This window comes from Meleagris gallopavo, chromosome 4 (genome assembly GCF_905368555.1).
Source record: "Meleagris gallopavo chromosome 4, MGAL_WU_HG_1.1, whole genome shotgun sequence".
Classification (NCBI taxonomy): domain Eukaryota; kingdom Metazoa; phylum Chordata; class Aves; order Galliformes; family Phasianidae; genus Meleagris; species Meleagris gallopavo.
Genome location: NC_139407.1, coordinates 13,040,961 through 13,061,639, shown reverse-complemented (window position 1 = coordinate 13,061,639; position 20,679 = coordinate 13,040,961). Strand labels below are relative to the sequence as shown.

The 20,679-nt window shown below is 35.0% G+C and overlaps 1 protein-coding gene across 6 annotated transcripts in view; it reads left to right on the top strand.

The window, feature by feature from the left end:
* LRBA (LPS responsive beige-like anchor protein) overlaps nt 1-20,679 on the top strand; it is a 367,496-nt gene that overhangs the window by 68,858 nt on the left and 277,959 nt on the right. For all 6 annotated transcript variants that reach the window (XM_085222195.1, XM_085222196.1, XM_085222197.1 and 3 more), the window contains exons 24-31: nt 144-319; nt 914-1,067; nt 1,458-1,638; nt 2,906-3,033; nt 3,396-3,503; nt 5,636-5,807; nt 6,429-6,873; nt 16,447-16,580. In XM_085222195.1, the coding sequence (XP_085078321.1) occupies nt 144-319; nt 914-1,067; nt 1,458-1,638; nt 2,906-3,033; nt 3,396-3,503; nt 5,636-5,807; nt 6,429-6,873; nt 16,447-16,580 (1,498 nt within the window). The remainder of the gene's footprint in view (nt 1-143; nt 320-913; nt 1,068-1,457; nt 1,639-2,905; nt 3,034-3,395; nt 3,504-5,635; nt 5,808-6,428; nt 6,874-16,446; nt 16,581-20,679) is intronic.

The following is a 20,679-nucleotide window of genomic DNA, read 5'->3' as shown; positions in this document are numbered from 1 at the left end:
AGTTTTAGCTTTATTTGTAACTATGCGCAAAGTCAAAACTTGTAGAATATCTAAATGCTGAATGCCTTTCCATGGAAACCAATAACCGGGTATGTGGGTATATATATACGTTTATATATTTTTATTTTTAATTGTGTTTTCAGATGTCAAGGCAGCAAGATTCTTCAGGACAAGAGCTAGCTGCTACATCGGATGGGCAGAGAAGAGACTCTAGATCAACTGTGTTCCGTATTCCTGAGTTTAAGTGGTCACTGATGCATCAGCGCTTGCTTACAGACTTGCTCTTTTCCATTGAAACAGATATACAGATGTGGAGAAGGTAAATTTGTGCTTTCCATTGGATGATTATCCAATTTCTGATTATGATTATCTTGAGATTTTCTTAAAACTGTATCATAGTTGCTCTTCAACTTGGAAAGCTGCACATCTGGTAGTTTACTCAAACTCAAAAAAAATCTATTTTATTGCCTCTATTCAAATGTCCATTTTTTGTTGTAGTATTTATTCATATTGTAGTATTTATTTGTCTTATTATTTTGTTTCTCCAAAGATTTAGATTAGGATTTAGTTAATACCTCCAAGGGACTTTGTTGTATGCACTGATACAGTGACTTCTGCTATAACAGATAATCATGGACCAGCCTTATAATACTTCTTTATCCAAGATGTTAATCATAAATCTTGATGTTATTAGCTGACTGTGATTTGGAGAAGTTTTAAGAACTGAAAGGAAATGTAGTTTTAGATTTAGCGTAAGGAACATCAGCCAAATCTTATGGTGATATTTGCTGCCCTTTGCTAACTATTTGTTTATTTTTTTTTGTAAACAAACACACTAAAATACTGTTAAAAAAAAAAAAAAAGCTGTTTTCTGAAAGTATTTTCATGAAACCCGCTTTTGTGTTTTGGACAGTCATTCTACAAAAACTGTAATGGACTTCGTGAATAGCAGTGACAATGTCATATTTGTACACAATACCATTCACCTCGTCTCTCAAGTAATGGACAACATGATCATGGCTTGTGGTGGCATATTGCCTCTGCTTTCTGCTGCCACGTCTGCTACTGTAAGAGATTTCATTTTTATTTGAATATTTCTCTTGGGGAATATGCCTTCCTTTATATAGCATATTAAATATATCTGTTCTTTTGAGAAAGGGGAGTATTTCCACAAGCATCTTTCCCCCCTTTTGCTACTACTTGAACGTTTTCTCAAAGAAAAATGAAGTGCCTGCCCTCTTTGCCTAAAGAGATAAAAAGTCATCAGTTAGCTACATCATCCCACAGTGGTCTGGAATAAAATTAAATCTCAATATTAATCACGTACTAGGAGCAGTTATTAATTACTTCTTTGTGGCTGAAAATGGACTTCAAGTATGCATTTTTCTTCATTTGATTTGTACAAAGTATCATCTTTGTCAAGTAGTTAATGTTAGTTTGATTTTTTCTCTGCGTAGCATGAATTGGAGAACATTGAGGCAACTCAAGGACTCTCGGTAGAAGCTTCTTTAACATTTCTCCAGAGATTAATTAACCTTGTAGACGTGTTAATTTTTGCAAGCTCTCTTGGTTTCACTGAAATTGAGTCTGAAAAAAATATGTCATCTGGAGGAATTCTACGACAATGTCTTCGTCTGGGTAAGCAAATAAAACCACTTAAAATAGAGAAGCTTGATAACATAAAATAATTAGCTGCTGGTAGCTTGAATTTTTCTAAATTTTTTTAAATTGACTAGATTTAGTCAAAGATGCCTTGGGATCTTTTACTATTTTACTGTTACTGTACTTTCCAATGCAATTGTGTTTTTTTTTTTTCATCTCTTCAAAAAAGTTTAAATAAAAGATTAAAGTGAGTTTGGTAGCCTGATGGTTCTGGATGTATGTCTTCATTTTATCCATGAATAAACATGATAGTTCATTTTCCAAAGTTCCTTAGATAGTCAGGACTGAGAATGCTACAGCATTAAGAAAAAGAAATCTTGCACTGTGTATAGACCTGTGAACCTTTACACATATGCCTTAGAAAAGAGATATAAATGTTGTGGTCAGTAGATGAAGGACAAATGCAAACTAGAGATGTTTACTTCAGAAGGGATCAAACTGATCAGTAGGCATAACCAGATCTATAGTAAGTTCAATTCAAATTGGATTGAAGTGATCATTTCTAAAAAATTATAAGACTCATTATGCATCCAAATGGTTAATATAGGAGGAGAGCGTTCATGCCAGTTGCATGCTGTAAGATTTCTTTGCAATGATAAATTTAATTTGCATGAGAGCCAGAGCAGCTCAGAGCATCAACAGTAACTAGCCTTCCTCTCCCTTTCTAGGCAATTAAAACTTTGTGCAGGTAGAACAAGATTTATGGGATGCAAACAGGTATAGAGGTGGGGTAGTTCTTTTTTCCTTTGAAAATCGTATTAGAAGATAAAACAGGTACAATTGTGAAGCTAAAAAAAGATTGTATCGTGTAACATAAAAGTATTTAGTCCAAGAACATTGTGAAGCAGCTATTCTCATTTATTTCTCTAGTGTACCTTCTATATCTTCCTTGCCAGTGTATGAAATTAAGCTACTTCACCTTCCCCAGCCCATGAGATAGCATGCATGGTAACATTTCAATGAGAAGTGAAAAAAGATGTAATAATGCTAACTTAATAATTTAGGATTATAACTTAATTTGTTCTAATAGTTTGGTATTAATCATTTAAGTATTTTGAGCAGTCTTTTGCAACTATTTAAAATTTATGGAAGCAAAATATTTTCTTTTATTGGTGTGCTTAAACTTCAATAAACTGAAATGTATTATACATCTCTGTAAGGGATATAGACAATACTATTTCCCAGGGTAATTCTTAACCTTTTTTTCTTTTTTTTTCCTTTTTTTTTTTTTTTCCCCTTTAAGTATGTGCCATAGCAGTAAGAAATTGCTTGGAGTGTCAGCAACATGCACAGGTGAAGTCAATTGGAGATGTTGCAAAGAACCAAAAAACAGTGCAGGGGTTTCTAGGAGCAGGAAAGTCTGCAGCAAAGGCAAGTATGAGAGCTCATTCAGGAAAACAGAAGTCAGTAATTACTACTCTCTGCAGAGAGGTGTTTTTTCAAATTCATAACCACACCATTGGTACTTCAATTGATCTGAAGAGCATGAACACTGGAAATGCTAAAGTGATATTTCCAAGGTGCTGATTTAACATTTACATACTTAACCTCCCACAGTGAAATAATTCTGTCAGAAGAGTTGGTCTTGTCAGAAGACTTTTTTCCTTTAAATACGAAATTACTATCTGACCTTTGCATTCCTACTTATGATAGTATTATGTACAGAGGGAAACTGTATGCATTTAGTGATTCTTTGTAAAATGCTTTTAAAAACAGAAACTTTTTTTATGCAGAGTCCAGTGGACATCGTGACTGGTGGAATTTCTCCAATACGAGACCTTGACAGACTTCTGCAGGACATGGATATTAATAGACTTCGAGCAGTAGTGTTCAGAGATATAGTGAGTTACCAGTCATGTTGTTTCCTTTGTAGCTAGGCTTCTGTGTTTACCTGTTTGCCTGAACACTCACTGTGTTACAGTTTATCGAAATTGATTATACAAAAACTGAGTACTGCTCACAGTAACTGAGAAAGCATGAACTTTGTAGGCTGTGTTACATTGTTTGGGACTGGACATGGACAGGTGAAAATGGCTTTCAGATACTAAATGTGTTTTTTCTAGTACAGATGTATACTTTCACATGCTGTACGTAGACAACGTGTATATATTTGAATCAGAAAGATGTTTTTGTATACTTTTTGAAAAATGAGTAACTCTAGATAATTACAAATTTGAGACCAACTATAATTCCCTTACTTCCCTTCAGAGGAACCAGTTTGTGTGTATGTTCTGTATCTCTGTGTATGCTTTTATGACTTGAGTTGACTGAAAATAACTTAGCTGTATGTCAGCAGCTTTTATAGCTGATAATCAAGAAATGAGATTGCTTGAAAAAAAACCCTTGTGTACTGCAAGTACAGTAGCTGCAATGGCTCTAAGTCATTAGTAGCCACCAGATGGAATGCTGGAGCTTTACACTATTTACAGTATTTAGCAAGTTTCATGGTTTAAACAGTGACATGTGTGCTATCCAGCATAGTTTAGGTAAAACTATTTACAGCAATTACTGATTGAAACAAGCTTCTTTCAACCCCTACCTTGATGTTAGCATGCAGAATAGTAACAGGAAGTGAATCTTCGATACTGGTGACAATTAAATAATGAAATTTTCAAAATCGAGCATATTGAGTTTTTTATTTAAAAAATAGTATACACATATATTGTTTTTTGCTCATCTAATCCACCAATGTTTCTGTTTCACAAACAGATGTGAAATGATTTACTTCTTTTTACCTAAGCTGTTACTTTTTGCGTCTAAATGTTTTATGTTTGATTTGTGTGTGCTTTTTTAAATTGCATTCAGTGCATAGAATTGTGATTGGTATGATTTGAAAATGTGTAGGTGGAACCTGGATGGATTCTATTTAACCGCCAATAGTGGTAATGTCTGAACTTTTTTTTAGAGATCTATAGGAGTAGCAGAAAAAAGTTGGTGAGGAGGGACTAACGGTGCTTCACTGGTCAATAACTTTATTTGTAGTACAATTAGAAACTGTCTTGCAAAAGCTCATATGGGAAGAAAATTTTCTTTCTAATCCTTACCATTAGTGGACTACACTCTGATCATGCTTAAATGGACTTGACATTTTAACTTACTTTCTTGAACCACTCAAAGAAGGAGCAAAATTGATTGTTACCTGAGGCCTTATGTAAATGAAAAGTTTTGCCTCATCCCTCTTTTTTTCTATTCGTTGGTCACTGGAGACCCAAATTATTAATTTCTCCTGTGATTCCAAAGTGTACAAAACTGTTTTTCTTTTGGTAGATTTGTTTTAACCAAAGGCTAAAGCGATAGTCTCAGACTACGTCATTGGTGTTCAGAAGTGGCCATATAAGTCTTTTCATTTCTTTCGCTGGTAGTTCTTGAGTGCTCTGAGGAGGCACTTGACGTGAATCACAGTAAAATGCTTTTAAAGTTTTTATTAAAATCTCTTCAGAAAGTTATATAGGTATTGCAAATAAATATTTGCATTTCTTGTCTAAATTGAACATAACTCAGTACAACCATCCAGACAGGCTGAGGATGAAACAAACTCATAACTTGCATACTTGAGTTTGTTCTACTTCCTTCATTTTTATACAATAATTTATAAATGCTTCTTCAGTTTTGTTGAGTCCGCATGCCTGGTAGTACTTCACAGTTGGTGTCTTGGTAAATCTGGGGAAATGTAGTAAAGCAAATGCCTGTAACTAAAGGGAACTTAGTCTCTGCACTAATCTTAGGCATGTAGTCAAAACATACAACCTTAGTCAATATTGTCGTATTTATCTAAGAAAAACGAAGGGATTAGTGCCACTTGAATACAGTTGCTTTATAGGTGAGCTAGATTGTGAGTAGAGAATATAGTTCTTTCTTTGACATATCAGCTTACGTTCAGTTTGTTTATGGTAGCGCTGGGCATACTTCAGAGAAAAATAAGCATGCTACTGAAATGGTAATGGAAAATCTGTGTGTGTGTCCTTTTCTACAGGAGGATAGTAAACAGGCTCAGTTCTTGGCTTTGGCAGTTGTATATTTTATTTCTGTACTCATGGTTTCAAAATACAGAGATATTCTGGAACCCCAGAATGAAAGAAGACCACTAAACCACAGTCAGTCATTCAAGGAATCAGAGAAAGAAAATAATGGAACTTCTGCTGCAGGTGAACTGTTAATTATTTGGCTAAATGAAATAATGTAATGTAAGCATTTGAAAATTCTGTAGAAGTCCACTCCAGGCCGTACAGAAATGTGTGCGTTGTAAGCACTTAGAAAAACTACATGGAACTGTTGGATTTGTCTCAGTATTTGTATGAATCTTTCTGATCTGAGAACAACCTCATCTGTAGATTAATGTTGCCATGTAGTTCAGTTTCACTGAATGCTTGTTGCAGAAACATGATGATTTTGTTTACATTTCAGTATGCGTTAGCAGAGACTGCCAGCTTTTTGTTTTTGCTATAAGGCTGTATTTTTCTTTCTCTTTCTACTCTTCTCCAAAGCACTCAGTTCGTTTTCATTCTTTCACTGTTAAGTCAGTGTTTTCTGTTTCTTTGTTACTGCAATTTTGGATGGTAGGTCTTTTCAAGCTTCTTAGAAATTAGCAGAATTTTTTTTTGTTATAAGTTTCATATTGAATACTTAATAAATCTTTAAGCAGGTAAGAGGAAATATTATGTTATTTTCTTTGTCACCTATTGGTGTTACTTTCTTGGAGCAATGTGGTGAGTACAGTTGTGTTAATAATGAACTTAAAATTTGTTTTCTGACTTTACTTTGAACAGATGTGGAACATCCATCTGCTGCTCTTGGTGCTTTAACTTCAGCTTCTGCTGGAGATTCAGAGTGTACAGCATCTGTACAAAGAAGGGACTCTGGTCTTGGGGAGGAACCAGCTTCAGAGCAAACAAACAGTTCGGGCGGTGTTGCTGAGACAGGAGCTCTGAGTGTCAGTGCAGGTCCAGATGCTGTCAGTGAAGTACTTTGCACTCTGTCCTTAGAAGTAAATAAGTCTCAGGAGGACAGAGGTGAAACTGGACCAGAGGACATGAAACCTTCAGCTTCTGTGCCAGCTGCAAAAAATGTTAATGTGAAGGACATTCTGAGAAGCTTAGTAAGCACACCAGCTGATGGGACTGCAGTTGATCCTGCTCTTCTGCCACCTGCCTTTCTTGGAGTTCTTGGTGATGGAGCTGCTGAACAGCCTGTACAGTTCCATTCATTTGACAGGTAATGTAACTTGTAAAATTTTTGATTTATTTCAGGTTGCTTAAGCTGACTGTAAAGAATATAAAATCGGTGCTTCATCTGACCAGATCTCACGTATAAAGAATATAAAATTGGATCTTCATGTGACCAGATAGTACTTAATATAATCAGAGTGCGTTGGTTTATAAGTAGAACTTGTGAACAAAGTCCACTGACATCATGTAGGCTCATCATGAAGGTACGGGAGTATATTCTGCAATTCGTGGGATGTTATGTTATGCTACAAAATAATATGGAAATGGAAAATGATTGGTGGTTAAGTAAAACCTGAATGCCTCAGACATCACTTGTTTTTAAAAGTTGACTCTGCTGTGCCCATGCACGTTACAGCTCAGAAGCAGTACTGAAAGCATGCCAAGAAATGGCCTACAAATGATTGCAAGAGTAAAAGAAAAGATTGTAAATGTGAAAGCTGTTTAATCTTGCCTGTTATCCTAAATGCAGCACTTTCAGATTTTTTGCCTCCATCTTTGTCCTCTGCTGTGGATACCAGCTGTTACTCTCCTTGAAACTGTCTCCCCATCATTTTCCCTTGTGATCACTGTGTTCTGAACACTTTTGAAGTGTTCATGTATCCCAACTGTATTTGCCAAATGTGCCTTTTTTCTAGCAAATAGTTTTTAGAAATCCCGGAGAAAGACTGGGGCTTTCTCAGGAGAGTACTTTTACTAAAAAAAAAAAAAAAATAATAATAATTATTTTGTATATGGAAATGGCTCTGCGGGCATTTAGTGGTTTTCTCTCTCTTCATATTGATGGTAACAGTGTGAGATAGAACAGATGAAATACCTGCAAGGTAAGACTGGTACAGATTTGTGATATGTTAGGATAACAGAGGAATAAACTTCTAGGTTATGTTAAGTACTGCCACGAACCGCTTAAGGAGACAGAGATCACTGTCTTCCTGACTACATTTGTCCCAGCACGAAGAAGAGGAACCATACATTTTACATTTCCTAAATGAGGAATTGACTCACAATCTAATGAGTTATGTTACACTATGCACATTTTATTAGTTTTAAAGGACCTTGGAAGTACAATGGATGATAAAGAAATTCTCTTGTGTAGTTTAGCATGTGTATTGGTAATAGGGCTGTATCTAGTTTCTCTTGCTGTGGACCAAAAGAATACTGGCTGGTTAACAAATGGATAACGGAGATAATGGAGGAATCTACTGGGTGTCCTTCCACCTCTAGACTACTTTAATATTTATTTGTGAAAATAAATATTTGTATTGCAATGTAGTGCTGACGTCCTACTTAAAATCATTCAGGCTTCATTCACGAGATATATTCCTAAACTGTTAAATTTGCTTTGTTATTATAATAGCTAGAACCCCTTTTTTCCATTTTGCTTTATGTTCTTAATACTGACAGTGAGTTTAAAATGCTTCCCTTCCCCCCCCTCCTTTTTTTCTTTTTTTTTTTAAATATCTTTTTCCTGATAATAATTTTGGTATTCCCTACATCTCAGTCTCGTTAGCTCTTCATCTTTTCCAAAATATAATAGGCCACACTGTCTTTTACTATTCTTTCTGCTTTTCTTTCCTCAAAGACAGCAAACTGAGGACAAGAAACTAAGAACAAAATAAAGAATCCTTTATATATTTGCATGCCTGCCTCTAGAAAAGCCTTAGTCATATACAGAAAATTGACAGTGGATCTAATGTGAGAGATCCCTCCTTAGCAAGGTATTATTTACTTACTTATGGATATCCTTTGGCTCTTATATCTCTGCACTGTGTAACTGTCTTGCTCAAACTAGTGATGACCCAGAAAAGAAGTACAACTTTGCCAGTGGTGTGAGTGCAGCCGTATCAACTTCTTCGCAGTTCAGATCCCCATATCACTAATTGAAGTGCTTGTTCTCTGGCTAGATTACAGATGGTGTGTGCTAGCACTAGGCTCCTTTGTTCTTGTCTCAAGTATTACAGTTCTGCCTAAATGCTGAACAGGAGGAAATGTTTTGGATCAAAAAGTCTTAAAAGTAGGAGAACAGAGACACCGAATAATGACCTGTCATGCCCCCTCTGTTCCTGCTCCTTGTGGCACTTCCCTATAAATACCCATCGTTGCTCTTATAAATACCCATCACTTACTCTAGTAAGTGGACAGTTGATGTGACATAGCAGTCACAGCTCTAAAATTGTACGCTGTTTGTCTTCAGGAAATTCTTATGGTTCGTTGTTGAACGGCAGAGGTTTGAACCACAAAAAGTGGTATATTTGGTAAAGAACTACTTGCTTTTTTGCCTTTTCATCTTTCTAGTGACACACAATCCCAGATGGACTTTTCTCTCTTTTTTCTTTCTCCAAATTGCCAGTCATTTCTAACTGGCACTCTGAAATTACTTGACCTTGAGACATAATTACTTTGTCACTGAAAGTAAAGCAGTTTAGCAAGAAACGTATACAGGCATGTGGAAGGGATTGTGATATTATGCATAGAGGGAAGCAGTAAAGCAGCAGCATGCTTATGAATGGAAAAGCAGAGGGCAGGCAGTTCTGTGGGAGTTCATGCAGCTACCTTGACTGCTCCTCACCATCATGAGGGTGTTACTTTCCTGTGACTTTTTGTGTTCAATGGGAGGAGCTAAATAAATGATGAGAAGATTGTGAGCTAGGATAAGATATTTGGTCCATCAGTAGCTGCACGTGACCTCATTAAGCCAGCTGTTCTGTGCTTCTTGGATGAATTTTAAACGTGGTTTTCTTTATGGGTATGTCAGACAGACAAAAGTGTACTTAATGATGGAGAATTTTTATCCTTAGTCAGTTGTAATCTGGTATGGACACGCACAATCTTGCATCACTTATTAAATGCTTATTTCTGATGAGGTTTGTTTCTAACTAGTAGTACATCTGCTAATCAAGAAGATACAGTAACTGTATATATGAAACATATATGTTTAAAATGATGCATAGGGAAAAGTTTCATGACTACTTGAAAGTGGTCGTATCTTTAGATAATACGATTACTTAAAATACAGTGACATCATATGTAGTGGCAGTTGTTGGAAGGAGTTGTACCAGGGAAACAAAAGCCTTTTATGGCAAACTGTAACCGAGTTGGAAAGAGCTTTCATCTCTGGACAACACAAAAATGCTAAGAATACATCAAGAAAGTTTGGAAAAACAGGCATTGGGATGCTCTCCTTCTGTGTCTGGTTTAAATATAATGTGTTGTCTGATAGCGAACAAGGTCTGTAAGTGAATATTTAACTTTCTTTCCTAAAAACAAAAAAAACACTTAGTTAAAAGTTGTTCTCATGTAGCAGTTTACTGCTGGGGTGTCTCTGGGAATTTCAAAGTATCTCTCAGATCCTGCATTTATCTCAGGAATGCTGTGTCAGAAATCAAAACTCTCCTCATATCTCAAGGATTATCAACTTCCCAGCCATAGCTGGAGAGTATACAGTAACAGCTATGTGAGTGAAACCTTACTGAAAGGCTGCCAGGTTCTGAGCCTTTGCAAACAGCTAGGTGAGTGTGTTCATTCCCATGCCAAGAATCTTCCCCTTATCTTATGTGAAGATACAATCTTGTGATTAGTGGGTGCCAAGGGTTTATCATGATAAAGTTCAAGACTTGCATTGGCTTTTCCAGTATCCACAGAGACTAAATGAATGTTGCAATTTCAGTGAGTCCTGAAACAATGGTTTTCTTACTTAGTAGTAATCTTGTAGAAAAGGAAAGGAGACTAATGCAAACAAATGAAAATAAATTAGAAAGTAAAATAACAGAAGTTCAGGTTAAAAAAAAAAAAGAAAAGAAAAAGAGAAGCAGAAATTTAAGTTGAATGTTTTTACTATGCAGTGCAAAATAAGAACTTGGTCTCCCCTTGCTTCTACTGTCATGTTATTATTGCAAGTTGATACAAAGGGTTTTGAAGAATAGAGACTTTCAAATGACAATTATTTTTATATGGAATTAATACATTTTAGACTTCATTGATTTAGGCTTGAAGCGTAAAAAGAATGAACTTCTCATTTACAAGATTAAGTCACTAGTCACAGATAAGGACAGAATATGAGAATGTTGAATTTCTGATTTTTTTGTTGGTGCACTGATGAGAAGTTGAACTGTTTAAGCGCCCCGAAAATCTGCATGCTGCATTAGTTGAAGAATCAAATCATTTAAGTCATCTTCCTGCCAAGTTGATTTAAAGCTGATTCTTTATATCGTCTTGTCTTCCTGCCTCCTTTTCTCTGATCTCTCATGACTCAGTGTTTCTTTCTCCTTTGGTATTTAAAGGGAGACATAAGAGGATGGGTATTATCTGCAGACAGCGGGGCCTATAGAATGATGCTGACATGGCAGGCTGCTTTCCTGACTTAGAAAGTAGAGGTAAAAATAAGTTTCTGATCCTCAAAAATCCCCTGGTCTTTGCTTGTTGCATAGGAATTCTTGAGTGGTCATCATTCTGATAGCCTGGAACAAGACTAACTTCTTTTTGAATTGAAAGCATTATCCCTTAGAGAAACAGGCATACCGTCACCTATATTGCTGCTCAGTGCTAAAAACTTGAATGCTGAGATTTATATTCATATAAATTCCTATATGTCAAGGGAAATTAGAGCTCATGTAAGTATTTTTAAGTTATAGTGAGATCATCAGTTTGGCCTGGCCCATGTTGTATTAGGAATATTTGTCTCATGCCCAAGGTAAATCTGTTACTTAAAATACATTTAAAATCAATTGCAGGCTTGCTAACTTCCAAAGAATAAATAATTAGGAAAAATGTGCTCAAAATTTATGATGTACTTGTATACATTTCGTACTTCTTTGTTGAAACAAAGAAATCTGTAATCTCGAAAACAAGAAAGCTTTCAGTAAGTAAATCCTTATACAATTTGGCAGAATGGATCATTATTGTGCAAGCTTTTGTCTGTGAGAGAAGTCAGCATTCAGCTCAATGGTCTGTGCTCATTCAGCAGTGAATAATTGTCTGCAACACGAAGGCCTCTTACACTTCAGCATAATTGGGACTAATAACACCCTGACCTTCTGGCTAAGATGTATTTATGGTGGCTAATTCTCACTATGCCTGACCCACGTTTACCAGTTCACTTGCTGTAAACTCCTACTTGAAACCTTAAAAATTTGATTTCAAATTGAAAAGGAATACGTACAGTTACGTGAAAGAAGCAATTGAACTATTGTTTTCAAATTAGTGCTGGAGATCTGCTTGATGTGTGTTAAGAATATGATGTATTTTTCTAGTTTATTTCTTCTGTATCAGAATATTATGACAAAAAATGTTCTAATTTACAAATGCAACCAGAAATAATAATTAACTGAAATGCTGTGGTACTTCAGATATCGAGGACTGAAATGTATTGATGGTTTTCTTTGATGTAACACGTCTCTAGCCATGTGCAGGGCTGTTGAATGTTGGCTGCTATTCTGATGAAATTAATGTATGTTTATGGATATATTGTTTTTGTACATTTAGTGAAACGTATTACAAGGCTACTTATTTATGAATATTTTATTCACATGCGTAGCACTGTTTAACTCTTAAGAGGTACTTATTCAGCTACACAGAAGTTGTCTTGTGATTTTTGGAAGCAAGTGCTCTGTTATTTGAAAGAAGTTTGGAAGCATGTTCATTTGTAATACTTTTATCTGATTTACCTGATTTAATATGGCAAATACTTAGAAATTCCCACATGGTTTATTTACTACAGAATTTCATTGGGATTTTTCCACTCCCATGCCTTTTTTCCAATAATAACATTAATTTTGCTTCTATTAACATTTAATTAATCTTGTAAAAATAATAGTAATAATTCTTTTTTAACCATTACATCTCTACCTTAATATTCAGAGAAAATACCGTATTATTGTGCAAAGAAGTAAAAAAGAGTTTAATGATTTGAATAAAAGAAAATGGTCAATTTTTATGAATATATGATAAATTTTTTGTTTGTTTTTCAAAAATGTTCTTTTCCGGTGGAAACAGAATGGGAAAACGTGCATAAAAGTAAACATACTATGATTCTATGATAACATTACAAATATTGCAGTGATGCTCATCTATGAAATAATTAAAATATTTAGATGCTTTAGTTGATTTTTCTTGCAATACTTGAAGCACTTTTGAATGAAGTAATTACGGCGACTGACCATAAGGCAAAGAGCAAAAGTACATTTGGGGTTTTGAGATTTCTTTATATTGTATTTTTGGCCAATATCTGACACTTCTGGCTATGAGCTGCTCTTGCTTTCTTTCCTCACCAAAAATGCTGTTTATTTTATTTGAATTATTTCAGTTGACCTTTTTAGGTCACTGTCTAAAATAAGTTCCATTCAGAACTGGAAGTTAGAGGTGAAAACAGCTTTATGGTGAATTCTTCTATGCTTCTGTTTTCTTCTGAGGTTTAGACTTATTAATGTGAAGCAGCTATTTCTCCATCCACTGAACAGTTGCCTTTTATTTTGTTGAATGTTTGTGAAGCACAGTAGAAGTCTTTGGTCGTGGTCCGTCATTAGCAGTCTCTGGACCTTTTAGCAAGTTTGATACAGGACAAAGATCTAAAATAGCCTCTAAACAGAGGAATTATGGTGAAATTGATGAAACAGGATTTTCTTCATCTAAAAGCTTAGGGAAAAACAAAAAACAAAAAACAAACCTTACCAGGTGTGAAAAACTACCAGTTTCTTAGAAGACTTGTAGTGGGAGTATTTCTTGCTCAGAGTGCGTGTGAACTGTGTCTGCAATAGGTATGTGCACACTAATGTGTACTGTTTATGTACTGTATAGGTTCTTCTGTATTTCAAAGTCTGAAATCTGTAATTATTCATCTTTGTTCATTGAATCAAAGTGAAAGGGATGACGTTATGTAATTACTACTAGTAAGTCTGTCAACATCTCTTGTAGCTGTGTATTGGTGCCATATGCCTAGTGCTAAGTATCTTCCTTAAAGTGAATTCCATTGCTAGGTACTGAAAATTATAATGAAAGTGTTGGAATATAATTCCTTTTCATGTTAATGATGGGATGTAAGTTACTGAATGAGTGAGAGTGGTAGCTTAATGTGCACGTCCAAACCTCTACAGATTTGAAAGTGAGAAAATATGCAGAAGATCTTAAAAGGCAGAAGTGTCTGTTGTACTCACTCACTGCTGTTACAGCCCAGAAAAAAAATCTCTCTAATTTCTTTGCTTGAATGCGCTTCTCTTTGGGTAGCTATAGAAAATATTGCAACTTCTTTAAAGTGCTCCCTCAGTGCAGCTACACTAAAGCATGCTGAAGGTCAGTAGAAGCTTACAGGATGAAAGAATCATACGTGGTGTTGTGTCAGAAACAGCTCAGAAAATGAAATAGGATTTCTTTCATGTCTACACTGACTGTCATGTACAGGACAACATATTTATTTCTGTATTTTCATCCAAAATGCGGAGGTCTCTAATATCTGAAGTTACAAGTTCATCCAGTTACGTGTATCTGGTATTTTTAAGATACGCATCTCAGCTATCTTTTAAGTCTTGAAATATCAGCTGCTTCCTAGTTCTTGGGGCTCTTAATGGAACCGTGGAATAGGATCTGTGGTGCTGTTAGCAGCAAAGTAGTATTTGTTTGTGTATCTTAGTGAGTGTGTGAATAATTTTAACTGCAGAAGAGACTGTAGAAGGTAATTCCATATCTTCACATTTAAAGTTAAGTTACACAAATCATATCTTAGACACATCCTATTTATGCATAATTGATGTCTACAGGTGGCACCAGAACTTGTCACTAGATGTTCTGCTGTACTGCATTGCATGCAATATAATTGTGGGTATATTTGTTAGCAGCAAAGAAATATTTGTTTGTGTATCTTAGTGTGCGAATAATTCATTTCCAGCTCATTCATTGAGACCTTATGCTATCTATGTGAGTAGACATGTATTTCTAATATGTCTGTTTAATATTGTTTAATATTATTGGCTGGTATTTCTTGAATTGGTTACAAGAACTTAAAATCAGTAAGGGAATACACCTGGACGTTAATAGTGCATGTCCAGATATTTACTATGTGTGCCTGCATTTTCTACCAAATAAACTTGGTGAATTTCTGAACCTCTCCCAGCTTGTTACAACTTAGCAGTAATAATTTCCAGGCAGCTGATACCACAGAATATTGAGCAAAATATCCCTTTCTCATAGCTTGGTAATGCAGAATTAATTAGTAGCACAGATACAATTTAGAAGACGATCTGAATAAATGAATCTTTTGAGTGCATTGTTCATTTTGGGGGGGGGAAACGGACATGAGCGTATCAGTGAAATTCATCGTTTGGGCACAGTATCTAGATTTGGGGCTCAGGTGTTGTTGCTTCTATTTTTTAGTGTATAGTTAACATTAGCAGTCACCCTTATAATGATATGACATGTACTATCTCCAAGTATGGTGGCTGCCTACTCCTGCCATTAAGAAGGGTTGATTTGATCAGTAACATTGTCTAGCTTCTATGACATCCTTTGAACTGAAAGGAGTCAAATCCATTACCTTCTTTCCTTCATTGTGGCAAGAATGATTTTAGAAATATTTAACAGAACTTCTCAATTACTACTATCACACCTTTATTTGGGTCATTTTTAAGTTACTTTATTTAGAAAATGAATGTTTTAAAGCTATTAAGGGAATAGTTTCAGTGTGTGGTTATGGTACTGCCAACAAAAGATGTGATTAAATAAATTGAATGTTGAAGACTTTCGGCTTACGGTTAACACCAGGTAATTAAAAGTAAGCGCTGCTGTGGGAGTGCATTATATATCAGCTGTACTCTTTACCTCATTAGCTGGGTTTTTGCATGTTTATGGAGCTAACTTGCAATTAAAAATGCCTTTAACGTATGCTTAACAAGGCCTTTTAGGTATTTGGAATAAAGTGCTACAATTTAATTGAAATTTGTATGGCATAAATAGATGTCGTAGTAACATACGAGATAAATCTCCATGCCTAACTTCCCACTTCGCATCTTTTCCTCTTTAGTGCTGACTACAAGGCCTGAAATTAAACTTGCATAAAAAATGGAAATTTTCTTCTACTGCTAAGAGTATTTTGATATCTCATTCCAACTTTAAAGATATGAAGTTATACTCAAACTTATGTTTTTAGCTCTATGTTTATTTTTTTATATTGTTATATTAGCTATATATGACAGGTGTATGAATGTAACACACTGATTCTGCTGGGCAATTTTTAGCTATAGTATATTCTTCAATTAATTGTCAGTTCTACATTAGAACATCAGAAGGAGTATACTGTCTAGGCAACCCTTACTACAGATCTTGTCACTTATCCTTCTTACCTTGTAACTGTATGCTTGTTGCACAGCAATTTTGATAAACTGGTTTTGATATTAAGCTATTGTAAAAAGTAAATGGCGGTGAAGTGTCCTTTAGGATAAGATAGATCACAAAAAAAGAAAGTAGAGAACAAACAACAATTTGGCAGGACATAGAAGCGTATGTGTTACATTTGTCAACAAGGATCATGTGTGAACTTTCCTACAGTATTAATTTTTAACTTTTTGTCTTCATATAGGAGTGTTGTAGTACCACCCAAGAAATCAAACATTTCCTCTACTACAGCTGCTGTGGGTATTCCTGCAAATGCTGTCAGTGTGGTTTCTTCTTTAGATTCGGCACAAGCCCCAGATTTGTCAGGAGAATCTCCTGGTAAGTAAGAGTACCCTTCCTTACTTGCTTCCCTTTTCCCCACTATCCACTGTGAATACAATTGAACAAGTTTTTATGTGATTTCCTAATGAAGGTGAGTTCACTGTGTTAAATCATCATAGATAAATAGATGAAAACAACTGTTTTCATTAATTACTTTCAGGTGTAATACTAATACATATTTTAACTGTTCATATGTCTGTTTACATATGAGTTATTTCTAGTTATTGATAGTTACTGCTGGTTATATGTTCTCACTGGAGAACATGTCAGTTTGGGAAGATAGTGTTTTGTACTGTCCTGTTTTGTTTCTTTCTTTTTTTCTCCCCTAAATTACTGGAGCGTATCAGGTATAACATCTCCTAAATTATGAAGTCAGACAAAAGGGCCTTTGAGACTTCTGTATCCAACCTACTCCTGTATTTGTATCTATGTCATATAATCTCCTATAGTAGTTTATAGGCTTGCATTTGTTTTCTGTGCATGTAACAAAAACCAGTACCACATAGTTCCATAGAATCATTTGATTTGCAAGGGACACTTAAAGGTCTTTACAGTACTTCACAGGAAAATAAATGTGATACCGAATTAAGCTTGATGAAATGCCAGTGACTTTATATTCATGAACCCATGTAAGATTTCATCCTTTTGAATGTTTTCTGGTGATGTATCACACAGATAATTTTATTATCCTTAGTTTTGATGCTGTAGATACATAAACAATTTAAAAAACAAACAACAAAAAAAAGCAAAACTGACAAAGCAAAAATGAACAAAAAAACCAAACCCAATGTCATCTTTTTTGAATAAGAGTAAATTGCAGAAATCATGTTCTATTTGAAAACAATACAAATCTTTGTCAAACTTGTTTGAGGTATTCTTTTTTATTTCTTAGCTGAACAAGTGCATGTCTGATCCTGTTAAAGTAGTATAATTTCATAATTCTAATTTTAAAAAAGCAGTCATGATTTATTAATTTGTGTGTAGCGTAAACACAATATACTATTTTTAACAGATTTTTTTGTTACATAAAATATAAAATTATTTATAAATTGTATGACATTTATCTGAGGATGTGTTTTTTAATGCTAATTAGGACTGAAAATGATATAGAAGTGCTTCCAGTACCTTTAGTCTAAGGTCAGATTCGGTGTTGCTGCTGAACTAATTGCTTTGGACAGTTCTTGAAGTAGGGACAGAAATGAGTAGGTTGTTCATAAGCAAAGTGGTCCTTTGAACCCTTAGTCTATCTGGTTATTCCATGTAAGAGAAATGATATTTAGGCTTATATGCTGTGTCAAAGGCATGCTTTTCTGCTTAGCCCTGTTGAAGTCACAAGGCTATCTAGGTTCTCATAATTGTGTCTGTGAAGTTGAATGTCAACTTGAAACTGACTTGCATCTTAATGAAGGAAATCTGAATTTTCAGTGGTTGAGCATTTTTTTCCCTCTATTTTTATGACCTTGTATCCAAATTGCAAAGGTAAAAAAATATAACCCATTCTTATGTCCTCATGTGTATAGCAGATATTTGTTGTCATCTTCAGCTGCTCGTTATGTTTCTTAGGGAAATCCAAAAGATTTCATTCCAGCCATGATAAATGAAAAGCTGTTGAAACTTAATACATTTTTATTCTTTGCAAAAGGGGGAATCCATTTAGACAAACTGCAGGAGGCAACTCTAGAGTAGTTTAGGAATAATGTTTGGACTAGGAAATAATGTCATCTTAAAATGGCAAAGTGCTTTTGGGGAAGATTGGCTGTGAGAAGTGAATCTGTTTTTAAACGTATAAAACCTGATCTACCCTGAAATTGTTTTTTAAAGTAAGTTATAATGTATTAATTTCTCACCTTATTACCCAGGTTAGATATGGACTTATTTAGTACCATTTTTTAAGTCAGTGTTTATTTGCTCTTACTGGAAACAAATCAGATTAACACTGATTTTCAGATTTATTCAACCATTTAAGAAAGTATAGAAGAGATTTAAGTGTCCCTGTGCCTGTGGAATGTGTAAGAAATGCAGACAGTAAACAGTACTGTTGTGTTTGGTAACTGTGTGACTTTCGACATGTCTAGGAGTTTTGGCAAAAATTCTACACCTAATCTGAACAGATATGCATAAAAAAGAAACAAATCAGAGTAAAAATATTGCACGTGTTTAGACTGGCAGTCTAATTAATTAAAAGAAGAAGCGAAAGGTTAAATGAAATCATGATTTCAAACAAAATGTGAAACTTGTTTCCTAGTAAAATAATGGAAACAAAAAATGTGCAGAGTTAGTGTAGGTTATGTTCGTGTGGATTAGGTAAATTGCACGTGTTTAAGTTTGAAATGCAGTTCTGTATAAGGGCTTTAGCTTTATTGGATTAACACAAAATGAAGTTCCTATAAAATTAGAATAAAAACAAAATTTTACCTGAGTTTACATAATGTTTTTCACTCATTTTTGTCTACATGCAGCTGAGTCAATACTTGATACTCATTTTTTAGCTAACATTTTTTCAAGTCTGTTTACTTAATCATTAAGAAAAACTGTTTTTTGAAAACAGCTAAGCTTGGCAGTATATGTAATGAGTATAAATTGTAGGCTTTCACATCTTTATGGAAGTTATTTATTGAACAATGTTGCTACATTTCAGCTGACTTTTTCTAAGGCCAAAAATACTTTATAAAATGTTTGATATGCATTTGTATGATATATTTCAAAAAGCAATTAAGCAAACAGAACCTTTACGTATAATGCTTTTTTGTGTAGACTTGCATTGCTTTACTCAAAAACAGATGAAAAGGAGGTAAAGACATAGAAATGAAATGCAAAAGCAAGTGACAGTTTAATAGTTGCAAGATGTGTATAAGCATAATTTGGGCATAAGTTCTAGGTAATATGTGAACATTCTCCACCTACAGGTGCAATACCAAAATTGCATGCTGAAATATTAGTCCATATAGTTTGAGGTCTCTGTTCATGTTTGTTGTGTGATAGAATTGATCTATCTCCTCAGCAGTATTTTTTCCTGGAGTTTTTAACTTGCCTGTAGCTCGAAGTCTGTGAGTATCTCAGATATTTGACCCCTAACATAGTCTGAGGCTTGCTGGACTTTATATCAAGTGGATGTGACGTGTCCTGGCCTACCAAATATGAGGTGTTGACAAGTTAAAATGATAACCATCTCAGCTCGCTCTATTCCTCTGATACTCTGAAAGGGGGTGAAAACATGATTTGGCCTCAAACAGTATGTCCTTTTAGCAGAAGCTTCTTCCCATTCTCTTACTGAAACCACTGAATATTTCAGAGCTCAAAAAAACTCTTCCTGCATACAAATCTGCCCTTTGTGATCTAAACTTGCTTTTGAATATTTTGGTGGTGGATCATATCTGGACATGTCTTCTGCTGAAATTTCTATCCCAGTTTTTTGAAAGATCATGAAAATAAATGGAGAAAACAAAGGCTCTTCTTAGCCCTGTCTTACTGAGGGTGGTATTGAGCAAAAGAGCACCATTGCCCAGGGAGCAGGAATTCACTTCAGTTGTTTCTTCCTGGAATTTGCTGATAGGTAGAAGGTGAGTTTTGATATTTTACACATTAAATGCCCATGAAGGGCTATTGGGAAGGCAGGACTGGATGAAGGTATCTGAGGTACTGTGAGTCTACTAGTAGGGTGCTTGTATTTCTGTTAGCCCCTTAGGTTTTTTTTTTTTTTTTTTTTTTAATATCTTAGTTACAGTTGTAACGTTCTGAAGTAGTATGAACTTCTGAACGATTTGGCAGTGTGCTTTCCAGCTGTTTTCTGTGGTGCTGAGTTTCTCTATTTGTATACTTAAAGGATTGCATATGTGTGTTACTACTGTTATGGTGTGATTTTGAGGCTTTTGAATAATTGAAAAATGCTTGTTTAAGTGTCATTTTTACAAAGAAGGAGTATGAAAGTAAGAGGCAAATGTGCATTGTGTCTTGTCCTCACTGGCACTCCCGAGTATAGAAAGCACTGAGAAGTTCCATGCAGTTTCTGTTGTCTGCCTCCTGTCTGTCTGCCTGTCCTGAGTAGAGGAATGATCTGCTCCTCAAAGTCTGAAGTTATAAACAAGGCCATTTAAAA